The following is a 26,358-nucleotide window of genomic DNA, read 5'->3' on the forward strand; positions in this document are numbered from 1 at the left end:
GGTCATAACCAATAGATTGTGGTCAGAGTCCACATCTGCCCCTGGAAATGTCTTATAATTTAAAACCTGGTTCCTAAATCTCTGTCTTACCATTATATAATCTATCTGATACCTTTTAGTATCTCCAGGGTTCTTCCATGTATACAACCTTCTATCATGATTCTTAAACCAAGGGTTAGCTATGATTAAGTTGTGCTCTGTGCAAAATTCTACCAGGCGGCTTCCTCTTTCATTTCTTAGCCCCAACCCATATTCACCTACTACGTTTCCTTCTCTCCCTTTTCCTACACTCGAATTCCAGTCACCCATGACTATTAAATTATCGTCTCCCTTCACTATCTGAATAATTTCTTTTATTTCATCATACATTTCTTCAATTTCTTCGTCATCTGCAGAGCTAGTTGGCATATAAACTTGTACTACTGTAGTAGGTGTGGGCATCGTATCTATCTTGGCCACAATAATGCGTTCACTAAGCTGTTTGTAGTAGCTTACCCACATTCCTATTTTCCTATTCATTATTAAACCTACTCCTGCATTACCCCTATTTGACTTTGTGTTTATAACCCTGTAGTCACCTGACCAGAAGTCTTGTTCCTGCTGCCACCGAACTTCACTAATTCCCACTATATCTAACTTCAACCTATCCATTTCCCTTTTTAAATTTTCTAACCTACCTGCCCGATTAAGGGACCTGACATTCCACGCTCCGATCCGTAGAACGCCAGTTTTCTTTCTCCAGATAACGACATCCTCTTGAGTAGTCCCCGCCAGGAGATCCGAATGGGGGACTATTTTACCTTCGGAATATTTTACCCAAGAGGACGCCATCATCATTTAATCATACAGTAAAGCTGCATGCCCTCGGGAAAAATTACGGCCGTAGTTTCCCCTTGTTTTCAGCCGTTCGCAGTACCAGCACAGCAAGGCCGTTTTGGTTATTGTTACAAGGCCAGATCAGTAAACCATCCAGACTGTTGCCCTTGCAACTACTGAAAAGGCTGCTGCCCCTATTCAGGAACCACACGTTTGTCTGGCCTCTCAACAGATACCCCTCCGTTGTGGTTGTACCTACGGTACGGCTATCTGTATCGCTGAGGCACGCAAGCCTCCCCACCAACGGCAAGGTCCATGGTTCATGGGGGGGGGGGGGTATCAAGGGAATAGAGATAGGAAGTACTCGACGAACCGCCGATGACCTGGCGTTGGTAGTAGCAAAATTCGACACCACCGGAATGGAATATAAGTGATAGTACTGTTTCCAGATCTGCAAATATGAGCGCCGACCGGAGACTTTAATTTCTTGGATTTTACGTTCCTTATCTAAGGTAGCACATTTTAGTGGTCAGAGAGTGGGATGTACTCCGCAACTGACACACTAAAATGGTGGTTGGTCACATGGTAAGTTCATGAAGAAGCCTAGAAGACACAAAAAACTGGGATTTTCGTACAAAGACACTACACTGGGGTTGGGAAAGATGGCTTCACATCACAACAGGGGACTATGACTTTAATTTTCTCAGGAATCGAATTCTCCTCGAATGTGGATTCATAGCATCTTGCAGTTTTCGTCTAATTTCCCATCCGTCTGCAGCGTTATGTATTTAGCAGCGGAGGGAAGACATTTCTCCACATGCATTTTCGATAGTATTTACAAAATACATAGGAGTAATAGATAGAAGAGACACTATCAGAATGAGGGAGATTCTGATAAATCCCGGGCGCCACCGAGGTAAGGCAATGGCCACCTTGCTTGGTGGCCATTGCACTGAGTCCAGGTGCCCTCAAATGGTCAGGCAAATACTCGTCGGCATGTGTGTGCAGGTAGGTAACAGCTCCAGGATGAATACTGCGTTCCATATGTAGTCGTAGGGCTACCATCAAGTGGGTACCTCGATTATCCACGTACATTGGCTACCACGCTGGGTACTGGGGACCTTTCACAACCAGTGCCCTATAAACATGACACTTAGCCTACGTACCAAGTCTGAGAAAATATATTGTGAGAGAGTAAAACTGCAACACAGGAAAGGAATAAGTGCTGCAATGGGTGGGGGCCCCATAGCCCTATAGCTCGGTACACTCAAACTCGCAAGAGTCGTGAGGCCAGTCGGGAAAGGGGGGATGAACGTGAAGTCTTATCTGCGAGCGCGTTATCCAGAACGAAGATGATTAACTGACAAGAATCGTAAATTTCTGTATACACAGTCTCCCTTTCGGGAGTGTTCGATTGAAATGGTATCTCTTACGGCAGTACTGTTCTTGATAAGTGTTGGTACCTGCTGTAAATTCATCCACTGCCCAAATATATTTTATACTAGCTAAATGTCCGGTATTGCGTATGTACTTGGTTATTTAATCCATTCCCCTATTAGAGAAGAAATAAAAATAAAATACAGCGGCATACTAAGTTTACAAATTCTAACAGAAAATACATTATGTATTAATGCCGCTTCTAAATGTATGGAGATTAGCATTTTCAATTGCGTAGAACACAAATTAAGCAATAACAAAGTTCCATAATAATTTTCAAACAACGAATGAATAACAAGTTACGGCATTACTGAAGGAATTTTAATCTCCAGCTTATTATTGCGAGATGTAATTAGAAAACGTAATCTACATTTCATTATGTTCCACCAAAAAGGAAAGTATTACATGTAAATTGTGATAAGCTTTGTATAAGGATAGAAGAAACTAATTTCGCAGGACGTTCAGAGTAGCACTGACAACAGAAAAAAGTGTGTTCATTTAGATGAGCAATAGAAACAGGAGGACAGTCAAAAATGTAACTGCAGGTGAGGGTGAACGCAACTGCGCTCCTGTTCCTGCCTGTGAGAACTTCAGTTCAACAATATCTGTAAAATTACACATAATGCACAGCAACACGGCATTAAAGGTCTTGCAAGCTGCAAAGAGGATGTGCAGGCCGAACAGGAAAATATTGCGATTGGGGGTAGGTAACTTAAAGCTTATCCGTAATATCGCATTATTGGTTCCAAGAAGCATTCATTATAATCTCAGATCGCAGCACTGATCTTTCACTCCCATCCCTCGCGTTACATTCACAGTGGTTCTTGCTGTATTTCGTAATTCCTCAAGTAGTTGCATGGTTTGACTGCATTTCTTAGGTTTATTGGTAGATTAACGAGTGTATGGGACACCAATAGCACATTAGCGAGAGAAAGTGAGTTATTTTCCATCCGGTCCACCCAACAAATCCAGTCCTTCAGCTAACATAAGTAATACACTGATGCGCAAAACTTGAGAACTAAAATGATTTTCGTACGACGTGAAACTGCCAAGTAAAATAACTCGGTATAACTTGGACCGTACGAAGAAAGAACTGCTACAGCATAATACAGAAGGTAATTGGAAGAATTATTAAAATACAATAATTACAAAAAAATCACCGCAATTCATGATGGTCCCCTTACATTAAAAAACACGGGACATAGTTCTTAATAGTATGTTCGATCACCATGAACAACTAGGCACTCTCTACCATGTACTTCCATGATGGTACCGAGGTTGGTAAGGAGTTCTTTTGGTAGGGCGTTCAATTCCTCCATCATCTGCCGGATGGTCGTTGGTGCATGTGAACGTGTTGGAATACCTCTTTTCATCGCATACCACTCTTGCTCTATGAAGTTTAAGTTGGGGGAGTGGACAGGCCCATCCGTTCGTCGAATATCGCCTCCTTCCAGGAGCTCCTCCACAAGCGTAGTTTATTGCGGATGCGCGTTGTCACCCATACAAATTTAGTCATTGCCGAATGCACCCCTGAAAAGACGTACATGGGGAAAAAGTACACGGTTACCATAACGTTGACCAGCAACTGTGTCATGTTCAAATATTTGGAGATCATTACGCCCATGCTACATTACGTCTCAACACACCATAACATCCGGATAACCAAAACGATCATTTGACCGAAAGTGCATGGGATTTTATTCAAGGTATTCAGAAAGTTTCGTTACATACTTCTAGGACTTGTAGAGGGGAGTGAGTCCATGACATTTTGAACAGGAACCCATGTCCGCAAACGTTATCCAACGACGCTGCAGAGCGTCGAAGTTATAGGCGCCGGCGATTATATAGGAGATCGAGCACACTCAACAGGATCCGGACTAACCTGCTATACAAACGTGGAAAAACTACCACTGGGGACTGCTCTTGCGGCTTCTGAAGAAAGAGTGCTCTTCAAATTCGTGCCCTTGAAAACCGCCAAATTTCTTGTATAGTACATCAGATGCGATAAATTATTTAAACAATATGTCTGTAAATTTGTAAATTATGTACATACTATATTTGTTTTTCTGGAGTGATATCTAACTTCCAAACGATTAATAATAACCAATTGTTACTGAACGCTTTTTTGATACTCATTTGATATTAGACTACTGTTTCAAATTAGTTACGGTTGGCAAAATACAGTTATTTTAAGACACTGTGTTTTAAAAGTGCTCCTTCATGCACAGACGTCTGCTGTGGATGTAATGCGACCTTGTGAAATCCATTGTTACTAACCATACCAGCAGAATATTGAAAAAGGATCTACGCCCGCGCGCTTGGCACAGCGGTGGTATACAGGTTGTTCGAGACTTCTATGCCTTGTGGATGTGAGTGCGTTCATAACGTTTTGAACAGGAACCCATGTATAAAAACGTCATCCAACGACGCTAAGAGTGTCAAAGTTGCAGGCGCCAGAGCCTGTTGATTCCGAGATGACGTTATAAACTTTCAAAGATGATGGAGAAGGATAATTGCATCAATTTGAGGTAAGGATCCCTGTACCGATAACGAACGAGTTGAAAGTTATAAACAAAAATCATTCTGAGACCTCTGACTGTGGAATACATTAACCGGTGCAGTTGCTGCTAATAACGTAGGTTAGGTAACTTTCAGAGGTAGTATGGACAAAAACAAGAAAAAATGTTTAGTAAACATGGGCTCTAAAATGCATACTTTAAAATCTATGAACACTTGCTCAATAGAGTAGATATGTTTTATGATTTCGTCTACCATATTAGATGTTTCAGGAAAGTCTGCAATTGTGTGATGAAAAGTGCATTAGTTACTTATGTTTAGATGCTTAACCCTAAACGTTTCAAGAATATACTATCATTTTCAAGTGTATTTACACATTTGTTTGGCAACTATGTTTGGTGATGTTTGCGTGCATGAATTTCTGCCTCTCTTGAGTCTTTTTGCTGTTGGAAGGTATTGTGGCTCCTCCATTATGCAGAAAATCGCACACGTAAATCATTTGAAAATGACATTGAATTCTCGAAACGCGTTGTGCTAAGCAGCAAAACAAAACTAACTGGTGCAGTTTTCATTATTTATATCAGATATATTTCACATTAGCGAAGATGAATAAATGCTCTTAGCTCTTAAGATATGCATTTTAGAAGCCTTGTTTTCGAGACCTTTTGTTTTGTTTTAGTCCATACTACCACCTCTGGAAGTTGCAGAGCCTACATTCTTAGGAACAACAGTACCGGTACATGTATTCCGCTGTCCGATCTATCACAATGATACATATATCAGATACATTCATTTATGTCAACAAAATTCTTTACGAAAGTAAGGAATTATGGGAATTAACTTAATGATTGTTAAGCATTAGCGTCGAGTGGATCGTAATACTGATAAATTTGTGTATTTGTATATAACTTGTATGTAAGTCTGTCTTGCGAATCCCTATAGAAAAGCGAACTTAAGGTGGTACTTGACGCTAATGAAAAACCAAGTAAAATCAAACTGAAATATGCATTTTGAAGCCATATAAAATCATTGTACACAAAGATTTAAACCAATCATTAGGCATATGTAACCTATTACATCAAACAAGATGACGTAATCATTCTAGAACGAATTTTACGTTGCTTTAAGCAAAGTATCATACGATACTCAATCAAAGTAAGAAGAAGTTCCTGTTTGGTTAATCGAGCCACTAGTTCTAAGGATGAGAGTATCCAATCTGTGTTCTTTGGTCTGTAGTACTTTATGTCATCAATAATTAGTTGAAAACTCCTCTTTTAGCCAGAGACAAAGTTCGTCCTGTCACTGGATTTCCCAGCAGTTACCAGCGGCGAACAGAACAGAGAATCGGACATGCGGCCTACATACAAGCTTAGCTGCCACCCACAGTTCGCGCCAAAGTGAGGTACGTGTCCCTCGTGAAAAATATACGGGACGCGAAGGCTGTTGACGTTCAGTCAATCCTGTGACAAAAGTAACATCGTCCCGGTGTTGTTTCCTGTAGTGTCACTGATCTCTGTCCCTTTTTCCCATTGCAGCAAAGTCTTGTCCAAATACAATAATTACTGTAATTGTTAGCCATTCTGCTGGCTGTCAACAAACAGCCAGAAAATTATGGTTTGTGCTCGGAATCATTGAAATTTCGTCTGTCAATATCAAAATCATCCAATATCAGCCACTTAATACTGTGAAAATTTACTAGCAGACAGGAAGTCCCAGTGTGTCCCTTCTGTTAAGCAATAAGGCATGCCATTCACTATAAAGCACTTTGGTGCCAGTTCTTCATTACTGATACACATTGTCAACTCAGATTAACTGGCCTCACTGCCTCTGTCGCTTTATATGTACATGTAGTCTGTTGAAAGGATAGGAACAATGATATTCATATTCCAAGACGCGACAACTCACTCACTCTAGAATACGTTGGAAACGTGCACGTGAATAACACTGTATTGAAAATTTCACCAAATTTATAGAAACGCAAAAAATGCATCCAATTCCGGAAAATAATGGCAAAGAAAGTCCGTCATCATCATCTTCTTCTACTTTTCTGTGATTAGATTGTTGTCTGTTCCGAGCTCACAAAGAAATTCATTCCCATCTTTTTTTTGGAGTACTTTCAATTTTTTTTTTCCAATTCGGCATGTAGCTCAGGATCTCCTGGGGATTTCTGTGATCTGGCATTTTCATTAGGTGTTGTCTCCAATGTTTTTTAACTTTTTCATTCATGTTCATAATGTTTAATTCTGTTCTAGTACCTTCATTTCTAAACTCGTCGTTTGTTGTGCAGCTCTTCGTCGTGCTTAGGAACCTCATTTTTGCTCTTTGAATTTTATTTTCTTCGCCTTGTTTTGGCAATGCATCTTTCGCTTCCACACAGGAACCGCTATTACTTTATAGTATTTCGAAATGTTCTCCTTTTGTACTTTATGGCCGAATGTTCTGCTAATAGTACCATATTTGTGTATTTTATTTTCAGTATCAGGGGCAAAATCGAAACTTACAGCACAGCCTAAATAAGAGATTTGAGAGACTTGTTCTAAAACTGAATTACTCAAAACGTTTACAGTATGATCTGACTGGATATTTTTCTCGGAATGCCGTTGTGTTCGTATTTCTATTAGAAATAGCAAAGCTATACTTCTTGCATACTTCGTTCAACTCATCTCATATATTGATCTTTAGAGGTCGTCTACATTGTCCGAATAATAGCGTTTGCCACAGTGGTACACAGGTTCATGTCAGCTCACAGGAGTTAAGCGCTGTGGGGCATGGCTAGCACTTCGGTGGGTGACCATCCGTTTCTGCCAAACTCTTTTGGCAAGTGGGTTGCACTCAGCCCTTGTAAGGCCAATTGAGGAGATTATTGACTGAGACGTAGCGGCTCCGGTCACGAAAACTGACAACGGCAACGAAAAAAATGGTTCAAATGGCTCTGAGCACTATGGGACTCAACTGCTGAGGTCATTAGTCCCCTAGAACTTAGAACTAGTTAAACCTAACTAACCTAATGACATCACAAACATCCATGCCCGAGGCAGGATTCGAACCTGCGACCGTAGCGGTCTTGCGGTTCCAGACTGCAGCGCCTTTAACCGCACGGCCACTTCGGCCGGCCAACGGCAACGAAAGACGCGTGTTGACTGCTGACCACATGCCCCTCCATATCCACATCTAGTGACGGCCATCAGCTGAGAGTGACACGATGGTCAGTACCGTTGGGCCTTCCGAGAGGTCTGTTCTGGCGGAGAGAGAGAGGAGAGAGAGGGGAGGGAGAGAGAGAGAGAGAGAGAGAGAGAGAGAGAGAGAGAGAGAGAGCTGTTATAACCCACACAATTTTGTAACACCTTGGTTATTAATTATAACTTCTAATCGATTCCTACCTGTGTGTATTACAATGCGGGTTGGTGGTGTGAAGACTTTTCACTACCGCTATTAGGTGGTAAGGATATCTACAGTCAGACATAGTCTTCCACAGGCTATCGTGGTTGACTCAGCTGAAATCCTTCTCAAGGTCGATAAAGGCCATATGGGTTTCTTTATTAAATTCTCTGTGTTTTTTATAATGTTTTGAATTACAAAAACATTGTTTTTACATGAATGAGCTTATCTAAATCCACTTTGTTCTTCAGAAATAATACGTTCTGTTGTATTCCTATTGTAGTTATCGATTATTTTTTAGTTTCATTTGTAGCCAATGCTTAAAGGCTAATGCCACGTTTGTTTATACGTTTATTACGTTTCTCTTTCTTGAGATGAGAGATTAATTTCACTGTATAGAAGGTGTATGGGATCTTTCAGTCCGTCCAACATTTATTTATTAATTGAAAAAGTCCTATCTCTAGTGGTTTCCTTCGTATTTAATTAGTTCTGCATTTATTTCATCTATTCCAGTAGCTTTTCTGTTCTTGACGGCTTTCAAAGCCTCTTGCTGTTCCTTTGTAGTAACTAGATCTACTTTTCCATTGTACATACTTTCTCCAGTGCCGTCTTCGGCCTTCTTCATTGAGTATAAGGTTCGGTGAGGCAGTGTCTTTTTCTTCCTTGTTCAGGGCTTTCATGACCTTGTGTGTATGTTGCTGTTCACCTTAAACGTCGTGTTGTAACTCGATTATGAACGAGTCCCACGACTCCCGGACCATAGCAGTTCCTTAAGAAGTTATTTCTAATTGCGATACGTACTCATAGTACAGAATGAATGAACTGGAGTTACAGTGAATTCTAAGAATGCTTTTTGTTGGTTATGGTGAAATTTCTCTGTAATACTTCCAATGTAAAGCGTTATGCACTGTCAAGGATTTCCTTTATCAAACATTGGAGTGCACTTTCTCAGTAGGTTCTTCATTATAGTTTTACGAAACCAATACGAAAAGTTTAACATATTATTTACCGCAATAAAACTTATGCCTACGTTCTTAATCGAACGGTAACATTTAAAGCACTTACTAGCCCTGCAATTGGGTTCTACAAACAGTCATTAGTTTTCACTGTGATTTGATGTTCAAGCAGGTGTTAGATTTATGTTATTGTCAAACTTGAAAAATTTACTTCTTTGATGCCACCATTATTACACATTATATGTTCGAGTTTTGTTTTGTTCATTTTTATGTTTAGGAACAGACTTTCCCCTTCACAACGCATGCACTATCAGTCTACTGCAGCACGTAAATTGCGCATATTAATAACACCATTCCATCTCTCGTATATAGGTTTATTCCATTCACATTTTTTGGAGTGTTTTACGCCGGTATCAGCTTCATTTTCTCTCGATGTGTGCTCCAAAGCGGAATGTTGAAATCTTTTTCTTTTAGTGCCTTACACTGGTCGATGATAAGTTTCCTCTGTAGTACGTTATTCGCGTGTTTCATTTTTCTAGGACTGAGGTTCACGTTGCTGCCGCCACTCATGATTGTGGTACGCAGTGTTGTTCCAGCGGACAGAATGCAAGACATTTGACTGTGATCGCTTGTGGTACTGCAACCGAAGTGGTGCCATGAGAACTATTAGCAGCAGCATAAGGGCACGTCGTGAAATCCAAATATCGACAAATTGGGCCACACAGCATTGTTCAAACCAAAGCATCATTTGTTGAATAACACGTCATTATTCGTCTCACACTAGTACGTCCGATTGAAATTACCGTGTTCTGCACGTTACTACAAAAAACATATATTTCATAATTCGTGTAAAACGTTAAGTCCATTTGTTCTTAGATACATAAGTAGTCTCCGTGGATCATAAAAGACGTTCCAAAGTACCTACCAGTATGTGTATCTCCTGGCGGCATTTTAGTACTCTCCCCTACCTCTAACGAAGAATATGGAACTGCCTATTTCATTTATGAAAATGTCGTAATCCCTATTTAAATTTCGTATTCCTAACGATGAGACGTCGTAATCCCTACTTAAATTTCGTATTCCTAACGATGAGACGGACCAGAATTAACATGAGCATTTTGAGGCCTGTATTCCAGTCCAACTTTTAATCAACGGGATATCTAGCTTAAATCAATTCCGGACCATTCGTATAACTGAAGCTTTCTGAGTGATGAGGATTATTTGTCGCACCAGCCCTAAACAGTACGTGTGAGGGCGAGTCGTGATGCATCCCTCGATAGCTCATTCCGCAAATAGACACTATGATATCAGAGGTACCCGGACACCCCCCAAAACATACGTTTTTCATATTAGATGCATTGTTCTGCCACCTACTGCCAGGTACTCCATATCAGTGACTCAGTAGTCATTAGACATCGTGAGAGAGCAGAATGGGGCGCTCCGCGGAACACATGGTCTTCGAACGTGGTCAGGCAATTGGGTGTCACTTGTGTCATTCGTCTGTACGCGAGATTTCCACACCTCTAAACCTCCCTAGGTCCACTGTTTCCGATGTGATAGTGAATTGGAAACGTGAAGGTACACGTTCAGCACGAAAGCGTACAGGCCGACCTCGTCTGTTGACTGACAGAGACCACCGACAGTTGAAGAGGGTCGTAATGTGTAATAGGCAGACATCTACACAGACCATGACACAGGAATTCCAAACTGCATCAGGATCCACTGCACGTACTATGACAGTTAGGTGGTAGGTGAAAAAACTTGGATTTAATGGTCGAGCGGCTGTTCATAAGCCACACATCACGCCGGTAAATGCCAACCGCCGCCTTGCTTAGTGTAAGGAGCGTAAATATTGAACGATTGAAGAGTGGAAAAACGTTGTATGGAGTGAGGAATGACGGTACACAATGTGACCGTCCGATGGCAGAGTGTGGGTATGGAGAATACCTGGTGGACGTCATCTGCAAGCGTGTGTAGTGAGAACAGTAAAATTCGGATGGCTCAAATGGCTCTGAGCACTACGCGACTTAACTTCTGAGGGCATCAGTCGCCTAGAACTCAGAACTAATTACACCTAAGTAACCTAAGGACATCACACACATCCATGCCAAGGCAGGATTCGAACCTGCGATCGTAGCGGTCGCTCGGTTCCAGACTGCAGCGCCCTAGAACCGCACGACCACTCCGGCCGGCAAAATTCGGAGGCGGTGGTGTTATGGTCTGGTGGTGTTTCTTATGGAGGGGGCTTGCACCCATTGTTGTTTTGCGTGGCACTATCACAGCACAGGCCTACACTGATGTTTTAAGCACCTTCTTGCTTCCCACTGCTGAAAATCAATTCGGGGACGGCGAGTACATCTTTCAACACGATCGAGCAGCTGTTCATAATGCACAGCCTATGGCGGAGTGGTTACTCGACAATAACATCCCTGTAATGTACTGGCTTGCACAGAGTCCTGACCTGAATCCTATAGAACACCTCTGGGATATTTTGGAATGCCGACTTCTGCCAGGCCTCACCGACCAGCATAGATACCTCTCCTCAGTGCAGCACTCCGTGAAGAGTGGGCTGACATTACCCACGAAACCTTCCAGCACCTGGTTTAACGTATGCCTGCGACAGTGGAAGCTGTCATCAAGGGTAATGGTGGGCCAACACCATATTGAATTCCAGCATTACCGATGAAGTGTGCCACGAACTTGTAAGTCGTTTTCAGCCAGGTGTCCGGATAGTTCTGATCACATAATGTATGTACTGTCCACAAAGCAAAAATTCTGGGTATTGTGTAATTGAAATTTCCTGATGGACTGAAGCTATGTGCCCAACCGTGACTTGAACCAAAAATCCTGCCAGTGAAGGCAATGCGTCCATCGATAGATCAGTCGCTAAGTGTGGTGCCAGCGGGACCACAGGTTCCATATTCGACCCCACATACAGAATAGTGTTTCAATCTGGCAGGAAGTTTTAAAACAGCAAAAGAATGAAAGATTCATTCGGAAGTCAATTACAGGCTGCCGCTAAGGCTTCGCAGTAACCCTGAGTGTTAGTTCAGCGAAATTTGCCAGAGAGCTCCAGTAAATTTTTAATGAAGGAGAGAGGTACATCTGGATTTAAGCTATCAAATGTGTAGTGGCTCCTGCCTGGATACCTCACTCGGTAAGAAAGTTCCAAACTAACATAAGGTTCTGTGTTCGAGTCCTGTTCTGATACTCGATTCTATCTCTCAACAGGTTTCCAAACGGTTTACACTCCTCTGCATAATGATTAAGTCAGTTCTGTATTATTTTACGCCATCTATAAGTATTTCGTGTGTGACTACCACTATTCGCAGACGGCTTTGGACGCCATATGGTCTGCTCGAACAGCTAGAAACATGAAGAACGTACTGAACCATGAAGATGAATTGACACGCTGAAAATATCTAATAGACAGAAGCTATTGGGAAGTGGATCTGACGAGGGAGCAATTAATTTATCGCCACCACAGGATGATAGACGCCTCACATATATTTCAGTGACGTATTGTGGACTGCAACCCATGCTGTTGGGCCAAGGTTGGCTGATGCTTCAGAGGTAAAGACTCCCTGCTCAAAAATTCTACGGGTTTTGCTGTTCCGTGACCGGGAAAACTTCTGAAGGACCGTCTCGTGGACTGCGCTGGTTTCATCTCTAATGGGATCGGTAGTATAGACGGCGCCGTCCTTGTTCGCAGTTAATCGCCTTTCCCGATACATCTCACGTCAATTTAGGCTTTATTGGCTCATTGAGTCCAGTCAGATGATAGAGAGATGAAAGCCTCCTCCCAAAGTGCGTTATATTCACCATCCTGCATGACCTCTCTGGCTCAGTGTCGTTATTCGCTCTTGGATATCATCACGTTCCCAGTTTCTCTGAACAGTGACTTCTAATGAGTAAATACACTATTAGTGAAGACGTTGTCTCCATAAAATAATTCGAGCCTTAGAATGTCAGTAGATCCACTAAAAAAAATAAAGTTTATTCACTCGACGTTTTTATGCAGCGGAATGTTGCTATCGATGGGTCGCCTAAAGAAAGTGTTTAACAAAATCCTCGGATTTTATAATAAATAATTTATTTTCGATGTAACTCGAAAATGATCTTTCGCATTCCACTATAGTAGGTACTGAAGTTGTACACATTTACCGTTAACGAAAAGTTTAAATTAGTAGAAACGTATGTCATCGGCCCAATAAACGGGACTGATTTTCTTCATTGGGCCAGGCAGCTTTCTTAAATGGCCTACAGTGTAATAGCTGTTAAATACCACACGCATTTAAATAGGTGTCAATACATTTCGTTTTTTCATTTTTAGAAAATTCGATTAACATGCAATCGAAAGCAAAATGGCGAAAAGTAGACATGTGGCATACGAAAGTAAAAAAAGAACATATGACTGATTATAAGAAATAGTTACCAACGATTATAAACCATGTAATGACAGCCATTATTTAAATTTGATTCATAATGGTCTGCTCTGGCCTAACATTAGACAAAATTCGCAGTGGTTCATTCAAGGCAATATGAAACGCATCGCTTGACGTCTCCTGTTTCCGTCCACAGCATGTAACTTTATATTGTGAATATCACAAAATATTGTGAATTTCCCGTACTTTCCAATGATGGTTGCAGATAGCGAATCACTATTACCATATCCCTAAGACGTTTCAATCACTTATACTAATCACCCACAAGGATATAGTGAAAATGTTACTTTTTTTCATTGTTGCTTTGTATATACACAGAGTAATCGAGCAGGCTCATTGATGGAGCCGAACCATCGACTACAAACTTATCCTATTGACCGGAAAAGTCATTAAGTGCAGTTACTAAAGTTACGCATTCAAGAGATAAAAGAGAACACTTAAAATCTTTTCCACAGCAGTGAAACACGTAAATATGGAATCATTACCCTCATCTGCCACACATGCCCGAAGTGGTTCACAGTAGTTTCCTTTACCTGGCTCAAGAGCTGTATTTGTAGCCGATACTATGACCTGTTAAAGGGTTGGGATGAGGACTAGGAAAAATTCCCATTAGTGGCTCTAGTTCATCTCCATAACTCAGTTAGCACTTGTCGTAAGACGAAGGATATAATCACCTACAAGAAATTACTGCACCAGAACAGCTCCAAGTAAGTCCCCCAGACAAACGCCAGCGTTAGCACGCAACTTCTGAGATCCTGTTAGATGCACCGCCTCCGGATCGAATCCGCCTGGCTATTTTCGACGAGAGCCAATGTGCCGGCCAGACTGGATGCGGCTTTTATTTGGTTTCAAAAAAATGGTTCAAATGGCTCTGAGCACTATGGGACTCAACTGCTGAGGTCATTAGTCCCCTAGAACTTAGAACTAGTTAAACCTAACTAACCTAACGACATCACAAACATCCATGCCCGAGGCAGGATTCGAACCTGCGACCGTAGCGGTCTTGCGGTTCCAGACTGCAGCGCCTTTAACCGCACGGCCACTTCGGCCGGCCTTTATTTGGTTTCCCATACCCATTTAGGTCAATGGTTACCAGCCTTTCCTATACCATTACCCTGAGTGCAATCAGACATTAGATAGTACCCTCACCTCCCTCCCACCCCCCTTGCCATCTGTTGCACCCTCCCCCGCATTATCACCAACTTGACACCTAACTAAATTGTGGAATGGAAGACTTTCCTTGGAACACTTTTATTCTTAAAATTATGAAAGGTGGGAAAGATAAATGATATTTAATGTGTGTGCGTGTGTGTTAGAATGAATTATGAAGCAATTTGCGGTGCATCGCAAGTCTTACTCACAACTCCTTCTCAGATAACAAAGCTAACTATGCACAGTGAGGGTAGATACTTCCTACGAAACATATTTTCCCTGCAGTGCTCTTCTCCAGTGTGGCACTTGCTTGACATGCACCCTGCAACACCATTTAAAATCAAACAAGTTCAGATGTCTCCACTACACGTACTGTTTGTGAAACACTTGATTGCTAGACCCCTTGCTTCTGAAGTGGCACAAATTGGACAACTTCAGGTGTTAATGCTTTGTGTCTAACAAGTGTAATAATGATGATGATAATAATAATAATAATAATAATAATAATAATAATAATAATAATATGTACAGCCTCATGTAATAATGCTGTGTCGTAATGTCAATTAATTCATTTTTCTGTTTCGAATCGAGAAATGAAGCAATATCTGGACGACTGCAGGTACTGTCTGCAACTTGGAGAAGACATGTTCTTCAGATATTTAGCATTTGTTACGTATATGTCTCACCTTCATCATCAACAATGCACGGGACAAAGCACAGCATATGTGTATATAGGGTTGACTGTGTGAGGAACATGTTACCACTACTGGTTTAATGCTACTAACTGAGAAATAGTAATTATTGATAAGTTATATAAACAAGAGTAGAGACTTACAAAATATGAAAATAATAATGGCTTTTTGAAAATAATTTAGTTTCTTGACTGAAATAGATCGAATCGTTTAGTTTTTAGCCCTCAGACGATTTCATTTTACAGCTCAGGCAGTACTTACCACCAGGTTACAACCACTGGTGTAGGTGAATACCGGCTTAGTACCCATATACCGCCTCATATACACAATTCGTATTCGTTTCAAACGGGTCATCACAGCTTCACCTAGGATAACGGTAGACACAAACAGGTAGGGTACGCAAATTCGGTCCCCGGTGGGAGGGGTAGCGATAGCAACACATCCGGCCAACCATTACCGGGAACGTAGTACACTGAAGCACCAAAGAAAGTGGTATAGGCATGTGTATTGAAATACAGAGATATATCAACAGGCAGAATACGGCGCTGCGGTCGGCAATGCTACAAGTGTCTGGTGCAGTTGTTAGACCGGTTACTGCTGCTACAATGGGATGTTATCAAGATTTAAGCGAGTTTGAACGTGGTGTTATATTTGGCCCACGAGCGATGGGACACAGCATCTCCGAGGAAGCGATCAAGTGGATATTTTCCCGTACGACCATTTCACGAGTGTACCGTGAATAACAGGAATCCGCTAAACATCAAATCTCCGACATCGCTGCAGCCGAAAAGATTCGGCAAGAACGGGACCGACGACGACTGAGGAGAATCTTTCAACGTAACAGAAGTGCAGCCCTTCCGCAAATTGCTGCAGATTTCAATTCTCGGCCATCAACAAGTGTCAGCGTGCGAACCATTCAAGGAAACATCATAGACATGGTCTTTCTAAACCGAAGGCTTACTCGTGTACTCTTGATGGCTGCACGATACATAGCTTTACTGCTCGCGTAGGCTCGTCAACACCGACATTGGACTGTTGATGACTGTAAACATGTTGCCTGGACGGACGAGTCTTGTATCAAATTGTATTAAGTAGTTGGACGTGTACGAGTATGGAGGCAACCTCATGAATCCATGGACCCTGCATGTTGGCAAGGGACTGTTCAAGCTGGTGGAAGCTCTGTAATGGTGTGGGGCGTGTGATATGGGACCCCTGATACGTCTAGATATGACTCTGACACGTGACACGTACCTAAGCATCCTTTCTGATTACCTGCATCCATTCATGTCAAATTGTGCATGCCGACGGACTTGGGATATTCCAGCAGGACAATGCGACACACCACACGACCAGAACTGCTAAAGAGTGACTCCGGGAACTCTCTTCTGAGTTTAAACACTTCCACTGGCCACCAAACTCCCCAGGCATAAACATTATTGAGCATATCTGGGATACATTGCTACGTGCTGTAGAGAAGAGATCTCCACCCCTCATATACTTTTATGGATTGATTGATGATGGACAGCCCTGCGGTATTCATGGGGTCACTTCCCTCCAGCGCTATTTCAGAATTTAGTCGAGTCCATGGCACGTCGCATTGCGGCACTTCTGCGTGCTCACGGGGTCCCTACACGAGATTCGGCAAGTGTACCAGTTTCTTTGGTTCTTTAGTGTAAAATCTGGATTAACATGGCGACACTGTGAAGACGTGGGATAAAAAGAGGAGAAGGAAGAGGAAGAAGAAGAAGAAGAAGAAGAAGAATAGCAGCCGGAAGCGAATGGGCAATTTCAATTACAAACAAGAAATCTGGGCTAACTTTGTGCCTGACAATTCGCATACGTGGTGACAGTATCTCGCTCCTCAGGGTTACCAGTATTACTCTGATCATCAATACCTGTAGCTCTGCTCGCTCATCTAGTATGAAGGCTCCCGGCAAGTATGAAGTCTAGCCTGCTGTCGGAGTGATGAGGGACTGGGCTCGCATTCGAGAGCAGTTGCAGTCAAGCCACCTAGATTCAGGTTTTCCGTGGTTTCTTTAAATCACTTAAGGCAAATGGCAGTGTGGTACCTTTGTAAAGGACACGTCCGAATTCCTTTCTCGTGCTTCCCCAACGTGAGCTTCAGTTAAGTCTCTTGCGGTCGTTGAACTCAAATCTTCCTCCCTTCACAACAGAACCTAATCGGTCTTTCTTCTTTAATTGCGCACATTCGCTTGCGAAGGTTGGGATTCAAATTTCCGTCGAATAAAATTTGGGTTTAACTCTGTTTCCCTAAGGTATTTAGGGTGAATGCTGGGATGAAACTTTTGAAATGACTTGGGCGATATCCACCCTTTCCTTCTCCAGTCTGAGTTTGCACTTTTTCTCTGGCGATTTGGACTCTGCATGGCCTTCCCGTCGTGATTCTCGGGGCCATCACATTCCATGTTTACAACAGGCTTTTGCTTTAGCCCTTAGGCTATCCAAGTATCTCATGTATCAGCTATTCAAACTTCTATACTCTATTCTCCTTCAATATCAAAACATTTGCAAATCATATATTCATATATTCACTTACCTAGCTTAAAAATCTCCGCAGAAAATGATAGTAATTATAATAATAAAAATATACACACCTCCACGTGGAGGCACATGGACAAAGACGTGTACGGGGGCTGGAGGTGGAGGGAGCTATAATTAGGCTTCCTCAGATCCCTCAACCGGACATAACACCTTAGTCGCCAAATCAAGGCACAACTTAAGATATCAGGTGGACTGTAATTAAAAATAAAGCAGTAAGTATCGAAGAATGCCTTCGTGCCTGTCTCAAAACTTCATTTCCAGTGATGTTCATACTTACGATTTCTAATCACCTCTATTAGATGTTCTTTCAACGAAGCGAACGAAGTTGATAAATAACTTTGAACAATGACACACGCTTTCACACGCAGTCTCACACACACACACACACACACACACACACACACACACACACACACACACGCATGCATGCACGCACGCACAGGGTGATGAATCAAAACGTTATGAGCACTGTCCACCACGAAACTAAATCCTTCTCGTGGCGTTACAGACACGGGACGCGGTAAGGAATGTGTGTAAGTGGTTAAGGAATGTGTGTAAGTGGAGCAGAGATGGAAGGAGAATCATTTTAGCGACAATAATCACCGAAATGGGGACATCCCCTTACATAAGGACCTCGACAGGGCAGATTATTATAGCCTGAAGCCAGGGAATGAGCATCTCGCAAATGGCGATGGTCGTAGGCTTTTCATGTGCTTCTGTCGTGAGCGTCTATGGAAAGCAGTTGAAGGGTGGTGAACCCACGGAAAAGCGACAAGGTGTTGGGCGTCTTGCCTCATGCTGCGACGTTGAAGTTGGAGGTTTGCCAGCTCTGTAAAGCAGGATAGGCGGTAATATGCGGCACATCTGAAGATAGAGTGCAGTGCTGTGCTGGCACGAATGTTTCCGAGCACGCATAGCTGAACACGAGGCTCCGCATCAGATGATCCTACATATTCTCGTGTTCACCGAACGTCAACGTCAGTTATGGTTGCAATGGGCACGGAATTATCGACATTGGGACGTGGATCAATGGAAACGTGCCGTCTGGTAGGATGAATTACGTTCTGAGTTACACAATGTCAATAATAGTGTCTTGATACAGCCGGCCGGTGTGGCCGAGCGGTTCTAGGCGCTTCAGTCTGGAAGCGCGCGACCGCTACGGTCGCAGGTTCGAATCCAGCCTCGGGCATGGATGTGTGTGATGTCCTTAGGTTAGTTAGGTTTAAGTAGTTCTAAGTTATAGGGGACTGATGACCTCAGAAGTTAAGTCCCATAGTGCTCAGAGCCATTTGAACCATTTTGTCTTGATACACCATCCTCGCGCCAAAATACAGTATGGTGGGTCAATATTAAGGTACAGAGGTCATTCACGTACACGAATCTAGTGCGAGTGGTAATGATCGAAGGTCCCACTAGAGCTGTGGGCTACGTCAACATTATTGCGGATCTAATGCATCAGTCAGACGATGGCAGAGAAGTGTCGTCGTCCTAAGGCCATTAGGAGCCTTCGGCACCGTCTCAGGGGATGCACTGTGTTTGGTGTTCGGAATATTACCGATAGACATTAATATAAAATACAGAACTCCAATATACTGGTTAAACATCGGCAGAATAGAATAAGGTGACGAAATCATGGGAAAATTATATGCACATACACAAATAACGACAGTATGGCGGACGCAAGGTATAAAAGGGTGGTGCGATGACAGAGCTGGCATTTACACTCAGGAGATTCAAATCAAAATGTTGGCGACGTGATTTTGGCCGCACGACTGGATTTAAGGGACTTTGGACGTGGTTTATTAGCTGTGACTAAACGCATGGCACATCTCGTTGTAGAAATCGTTAGGGAATTAAATATTCCCAGATCCACATTGTCAAGAATGTAGCTATAATACCAACATTCAGGCATTACCACTCACCGTGGACAACGAAGTGGCCTATGGCCTTTAATTAACGACCGAGATCAGCGGCCTTTTCGTAGAGCTGTCAGTGCTAAAAACACAAGGAATACTGCGTGAAACAACAGCAGAAATCAGTATCGGACATACGACAAACGTATGCGTTAGGACTGTGCGCCGAAATTTGGCATTAACAGGCTATGGCAGCAGACGATCGACGAGAGGTATCGCCTGCAGCGCCTCTTCGGGGTTGGTGAAGATATGGATAGGACATTAGACGACTGGAAAACCGTGGCTCGGTCAGATGAGTCCCGATTTCAGTTGGTAAGAGGTAGTGGTAGGGTTCGAGTGCGGCGCAGACCCCACGAATCCATGGACCAAGGTTCTCAACAAGATGCTGTGGAAGCTGGTGGTGGCTCCATAATGATGTGGGTGGTGTTCACATGGAATTAACTGGGTCATCTGGTTCAACTGAATCGACAGTTGACTGGAAATGTGTATTTTCTGCTACTTGGTGAGCATTTGCAGCCAATCATGGACTTCATGTCAGGAAACAACGATGGAATTTTAACAACATTCTGGCAATCTGAGCGAATGATTGGGCCATTCGTATCACCTGACATAAATTTAATCGAATATTTATGGGACGTAATCGTGAGGTCAGTTTGTGCACAAAATCATGCACCGGAAACACTTCCACAGTTATGGACGACTATACAAGCATCATGGTTCAATATTTCTGCAGGGGCCTTCGAAGTAATTGCTGAATCCATGCCACGCCGAGTTTCTGCAGTACACCGGGAAAAAGAAGGTCCGACACAATAGTAGGAGGTACCCAAGGACTTTTGTCACGTCAATGTAGATAAGGTACACACAATAACTGGTGTTCCGATACATACGACACATAACATTAGAAGTTGGCGTTTGGATATTTGGCATGGTGAGTGGGATGTAACTGGTAAGGGACTGTACGAATTCCTCCCTTAAACAAGGGACCGGTTGAGAATGAAACATATCGATCCCAGCCGCGATGTTTTCCATTTCTTAACTGGGCACCGACCTCATCCCACGCACTTAAACCGCACGAGAGTGAGACAGACACCCACATGCTCATGCGGGGAAGAAGGTTGCCTACAACACACTGTCTTCTTCTGCGAGTAACAGACATAAACCTCACCTAGACTACACACAAACAGAAATTCATATGTACACAGTAAAAAGAGGCCAAGAAGAATGGGCACTATTAAATGCATTGACAGAAAGTATTTAAAAAACAACACAAGAAGACACCTGCGGACACGACGTAACAGACATGCCTACACGCAAAGTATCAACAATATCACAGCGTCTGGAGCACACCGACAGTGACAGCGATTACAATGGCACTGAGCAGGATGATAAGGAGGAAGATGAGATGTAACAGTAAACAAGAGACCTATAATTATGGCGGACATAACATGTCAAAATGCGCTCACAAGCTGTGCATAGCGACCAAATAATGGTTGAGGACAGCGAATAGAAGAGTAAATTTAGTGTAAGGTGATGGAAATGCACCGAAGAAAGTACCCATTGTTGAAGATGGATGAATAGTAAATGTTAATGCGTAGGACTAGCAATACCATTTCTCTACTAATGAGTGTATACTTTTTTGTTGTGAATTGCAGTCAAAAGCTCGAAGAGACCATTCAGAGGTATTCACCGCAACTAAGTCGGTGATGGCACTAAAATATCTCTCCTCTAACCTATCCTATTTTTACGTTCTTCTTAAAACAACCAAATGTTATATATAACTGAACATCAATTTACTGTTATTTTAAAAGGGTATTATTCCATGCCAAATGCTGCAGGTGAAAAGAGAAGGAGAAACCAGGAAAAAGATGACAAACTGAAACGGTAAGGTGCACAAACTGTTCCAAAATATCAGGTAACAGGTATTTAAATTTGTAATTAATAAATAACTAAATAAAAAACGTTTGAAGCTGTATGTCCTGGACTGGGAGAGTGATATATTCATTCGGGAAGCGAAATAGCCCTTCTGCCGACTTTCTCCACTACACATATTACTCTCAAAAGACGTAGTTTTACTGCAGGACGTCTGTGAAGTTCAAAATAACAGGAGAAAGTTACAGACAGACTGAAGCTTTGAAACAAATAGTTACTTGTGTTCGGTAGGTGCGTTGACCACAAACTACAACGCTCAAGGTTCGAGACCTAGTCCATCAGACACACACACACACACACACACACACACACACACACACACACACAAATAGATACAGAGACACACAGACACACACACCACACACACGACACTGTGCAGCAGTTAAAGAATGACTGAGTGATCAGAGCTGCTAATGGCAGGATGGAGAGAAGTAGTTCATCGGCGGAACTTACCTGCAGAAAGCGCAGGCCGCGTTTATTGATGCTAACGTTGTACAGCGCCATCAGCATCAGCTGCTTGAGTTTATTCCCCGACGGCAGCGGCAGGATGGGCAGGTAGGTGATGAACTCTATCATCAGCTGGCGAGCTGCGTCGCTGCCCGAGAGAACCTGCCGCCCTGCAAGAGACACACACACTCGCACACTCACTCGTGAGCCGTTACAACTTCGCAGGAACTGGTCTGAACATGCTGGAACTATCGATGTAGCAAAACTCCACCTTGCTGGCCAAGGAAGGTTTTGAAATGGAATCCACGACTGAAAAGGGAAAAAAGAAGAGCAAGGACGCTGAACCTATTGGGCGAACTTACTGAGAAAAAGGACGCGAATGAAGGAGCGGTAAAGGAACAAGAGCTGAGAGAAGATAGCAGAACAGGATGTGAAAAAACTACCAAAATTCGTGTATAAACTTGCTTACAAAGTTTTACTCTCAGTGGTAAGACATGCCGTATCGAGACAGTTTGTATAGTCGATAGTGGTGCAGTGTTTATTTCTTTCTTCTTACACGTGCGACGTTGACCTAGATTTGGCGGCCGAAGCAGGGATCCCGTAGTCAAACTTCACCGGTTAAGTGGCAAAGTTGAGTAAGCATATAACGGTCTCTGGAAAGTACAACGGAATCACAGGTTTAGAGCGGGCACGGTATAGGATACTAAGCTTCTCTCGCAAGACAGCCGGTATCATCTTGCTTATAGAGTCTGTCTCCTAGACAGGGAGGCTTATGAAGCTCTCTAACACTCATTTCTAATAACTTGGTCCACTGCAAAACTTGAAAGATAAAGAAACTTTATCACATCATAATACTTTTCAGTGATATAGGATGATCAATTTCAATTTTTTTCTTAAAAGGTTCATACTATTAATGAGAAACGTGGTAGCTGATTAGTTCAAAGCAATATGGGACTTAACATCTGAGGTCATCAGTCCCCTAGACTTATAACTACTTAAACCTATCTAACCTAAGGACATCACACACATCAATGCCCCAGGTTGGATTCGAACCTGCGACTGTAGCAGCAGCGCGGTTCCAGACTGAAGCGCCTAGAACCGCTCGGCCACATCGGCCGGCTGCTGATTAGTGTCAAGTACTATATTTAGGTAGGAAACCAATGTTTGTCTCCCTTAGAAATAAGTTACTATCACATACGGAGGCGACAGGCAACAAACGCCAATGAATTACGTTTCTAGTCTTAAGGAGTGGGTTAATATAAAGCTTGCTAATGATATCGTAAAGAAGCAAAAGGAATACAGAAAATAAAAGCATTGGAAGCGGACTGGAGAGTCCATCTTCACGAGTCGCTCAGCGTTTCTGGTCGAAATTAGGCTACTTCGAAGACGAGGTGAATGGAAAGAGCAACATACAAGATGATGTTCAGGACACATAATATACTGGACGACTGAAGCATGGAATATGTCAGAAGAAGACTGCAGAGAGCAAGACAGGTTACTGGAACCAGAAAGCCCGGTGGCATCATATGTTGGCATGGAATTTAATAAGGAATTCGTCAGAATTAATGATTGAAGTATTAACACTGTATGAAAATGAAAAGTGGAAAATGGAAAAAATGCGGAGAAAATAAATGGAAGCAATTGCAATGTTGTGTCCTACAAAATACAGAAGTATAAGGATAGTTAGATTTCGAGTATGGAAGAATGAGTTACTGAAGCCAGTCTGCGATATACAATGTTATTAAAAGTATGGACAGTTTAGCAGGTAATGTCTTACACACCCAGGAAAAGCAGTTCACAGAAAAAATGTAGAAGCAGACAAGGATACATTTCATACTGTAATATTGTTGGATGTGAGGTCCCCCAGTTATGCAAAACACCGTTTTTTCTCAGTACCCAAACATGTTTCGGCACCACTGTGCCATCATCAGTGGGTTTTCGTTTTTATTTATTCTACAATGTGAACATTTTGGTTCATTGATTATAAAATTACGTGAATCTATAATCATTCAACAAAAATATTCTCATTGCAGAATAAATAAAAACTAAAATCCACTGATGATGGCACAGTGGTACCGAAACATGTTTGGGTACTGAGGAAAACCGGTGATTTGCATAACTGGCGGACCTCACATCAAACAGTTTTAACTGCAAACACGGCCTATAGAAGGAGCAGCAAATCAAAATGATGAACATACTGTAATACTTTGCAGCTCAATGCTCAGGTCAAAAGTACTCTACCTAAGCCACACCTCGCTATAAGGAGACTTTCCTGGAAGCTACAGAAGACACACAGGGACAGTTTGAAGATAGACGACTGACGCCGCTGAGCTCCGAGAGCGTGAGAGACTTGTTCGCGGACGTAAAGGGGGTTGGGTTGTTTGGGGAAGGAGACCAGACAGCGAGGTTATCGGTCTCATCGGATTAGGGTAGGACGGGGAAGGAAGTCGGCCGTGCCCTTTGAAAGGAACCATCCCGGCATTCGCCTGGAGCGATTTAAAGGAAATCACGGAAAACCTAAATCAGGATGGCCGGACGGGGGATTGAACCGTCTTCCTCCCGAATGCGAGTCCAGTGTCTAACCAGTGCGCCACCTCGCTCGGTCATCGTAAAGGCATTTCCATTGCAGACAATCAGGCTTTTTCATAAGCTTCGTGGGTCAGGAACACTCTGAATCACTCAAAGAAATTCTCAGCGGTTTTCGCAAGGAAATCAGGCATCTAACCTCCTAGTGAACCAGCAGCCCTCTGTGGCAGGTGCCTCAAGGGGAAGCAGCATGGAAAGGACGCTGAAGTTCCCATGTTGTATGCTAGCCGCCAGCCTGAGACATTTCGATCCATGATTTGAAGCTTGACACCTTGCACAAGAGTGACAGGGTTGGTTACCAACTTTCGATAGTTCATTAGGTGACATTTCAAATAAAGCCCACCAATGATAAAGACAATATGACGAGAGATACAGCATCATGGAGTGCAGAAAGGGTAAAATGAACAAAAGAGCCAAGAAGAGGCAGCCTGACCTTGATTTAGTCAGAGTTCAGTCAGTTTTGAGCTCTATCGTTGAGATCAGCCGAGCAACCTGGGAGCATTAGGAACTCATAGAGGAACCTGTCACCCGGAAGTCTTTCGTCGATCATTCGGAGTTCACACTGTGGGACCCTGATTCAGAGATGATTGGTAGTTCATTCTTATGTGACTCGACAGATCCACCGCAGATCCTTTCATGTGATCCTCATCCGTCAGGAGACTGGATATCTGTTGAGCTTTCTGCTTAGACATTAGCATTAACTTTTGTGCTTTTGCGAAATTGTAACACTTGAAAGGCTAAGAAATATCTTGATCGCTACTGGAGGAATGATACTTTGACAACGAGTAAACTGAAAATATGATTAAATCGGTGGGCGTAGAATGGAACAAGATGTCTGCATTATCACTGCCGGATGAAACAGCATGCGGCAAATCAAATGAAACAGCTGCGGAAACCAGCGTCATCACTGTGGGGGGGGGGGTTGGTTATTTCGAGAGCACTGACAGCGATACGTCGTGAGCAGCTAAGGTGAGATACCCTTTTTGCTCTGTTGCTGTTATCTTTCTATAAATGAGCTTCCTTCAGTGGCGCCTGTGACTGCCCAACGTTCGTAAAGTGGTGTGGTCACTATCGCTACCTCAGCAACGTGACAAGTTTCGTTCACTTTTCTGGGACACTGTGCACTTGGGTCAGTGGTGTCTACCAAGAACTGTGCCTATTTGGTCTCTGTGGAGAATCGTTGTACTTTAAAGGCTTTCAGAGAACATTTTCCGTGCGTTTCCATATTTCACAACTTCCGGGAGATCACAATCGAATTTTAGAAACTGTTCTTTGTTGTCATGTTTACGTGTTGTGACTTCCTTGATTTTGCTAACCTGATGAAATTTCAGTTTTCAGAGTGTCACTTGTTTTATACAAATAACTCAGCTTTTGGATTTCGTCTGCTTGATGGAGCGAGGTTATTGTAATCGTTTTAATAGAGACAGAATACATTATCCTTATGAATATAAATGAACTCGTAAGGATAAATAGCTGGACCTGGAGGATAAGACTGAACAAGTAGAAACGTTTAAAATCGTTTGTCCAC

The 26,358-nt window shown here is 42.7% G+C and overlaps 1 protein-coding gene across 1 annotated transcript in view; it reads right to left on the bottom strand.

Moving 5' to 3' along the window:
• The window catches only part of LOC126260503 (heat shock factor 2-binding protein-like), a 168,060-nt gene that overhangs the window by 40,586 nt on the left and 101,116 nt on the right, over positions 1-26,358 (bottom strand). The window contains exon 3 of the mRNA XM_049957833.1: positions 22,251-22,414. Coding sequence (XP_049813790.1) covers positions 22,251-22,414 — 164 coding nt within the window. The remainder of the gene's footprint in view (positions 1-22,250; positions 22,415-26,358) is intronic.

This window comes from Schistocerca nitens, chromosome 5 (assembly GCF_023898315.1).
Source record: "Schistocerca nitens isolate TAMUIC-IGC-003100 chromosome 5, iqSchNite1.1, whole genome shotgun sequence".
Classification (NCBI taxonomy): Eukaryota; Metazoa; Arthropoda; class Insecta; order Orthoptera; family Acrididae; genus Schistocerca; species Schistocerca nitens.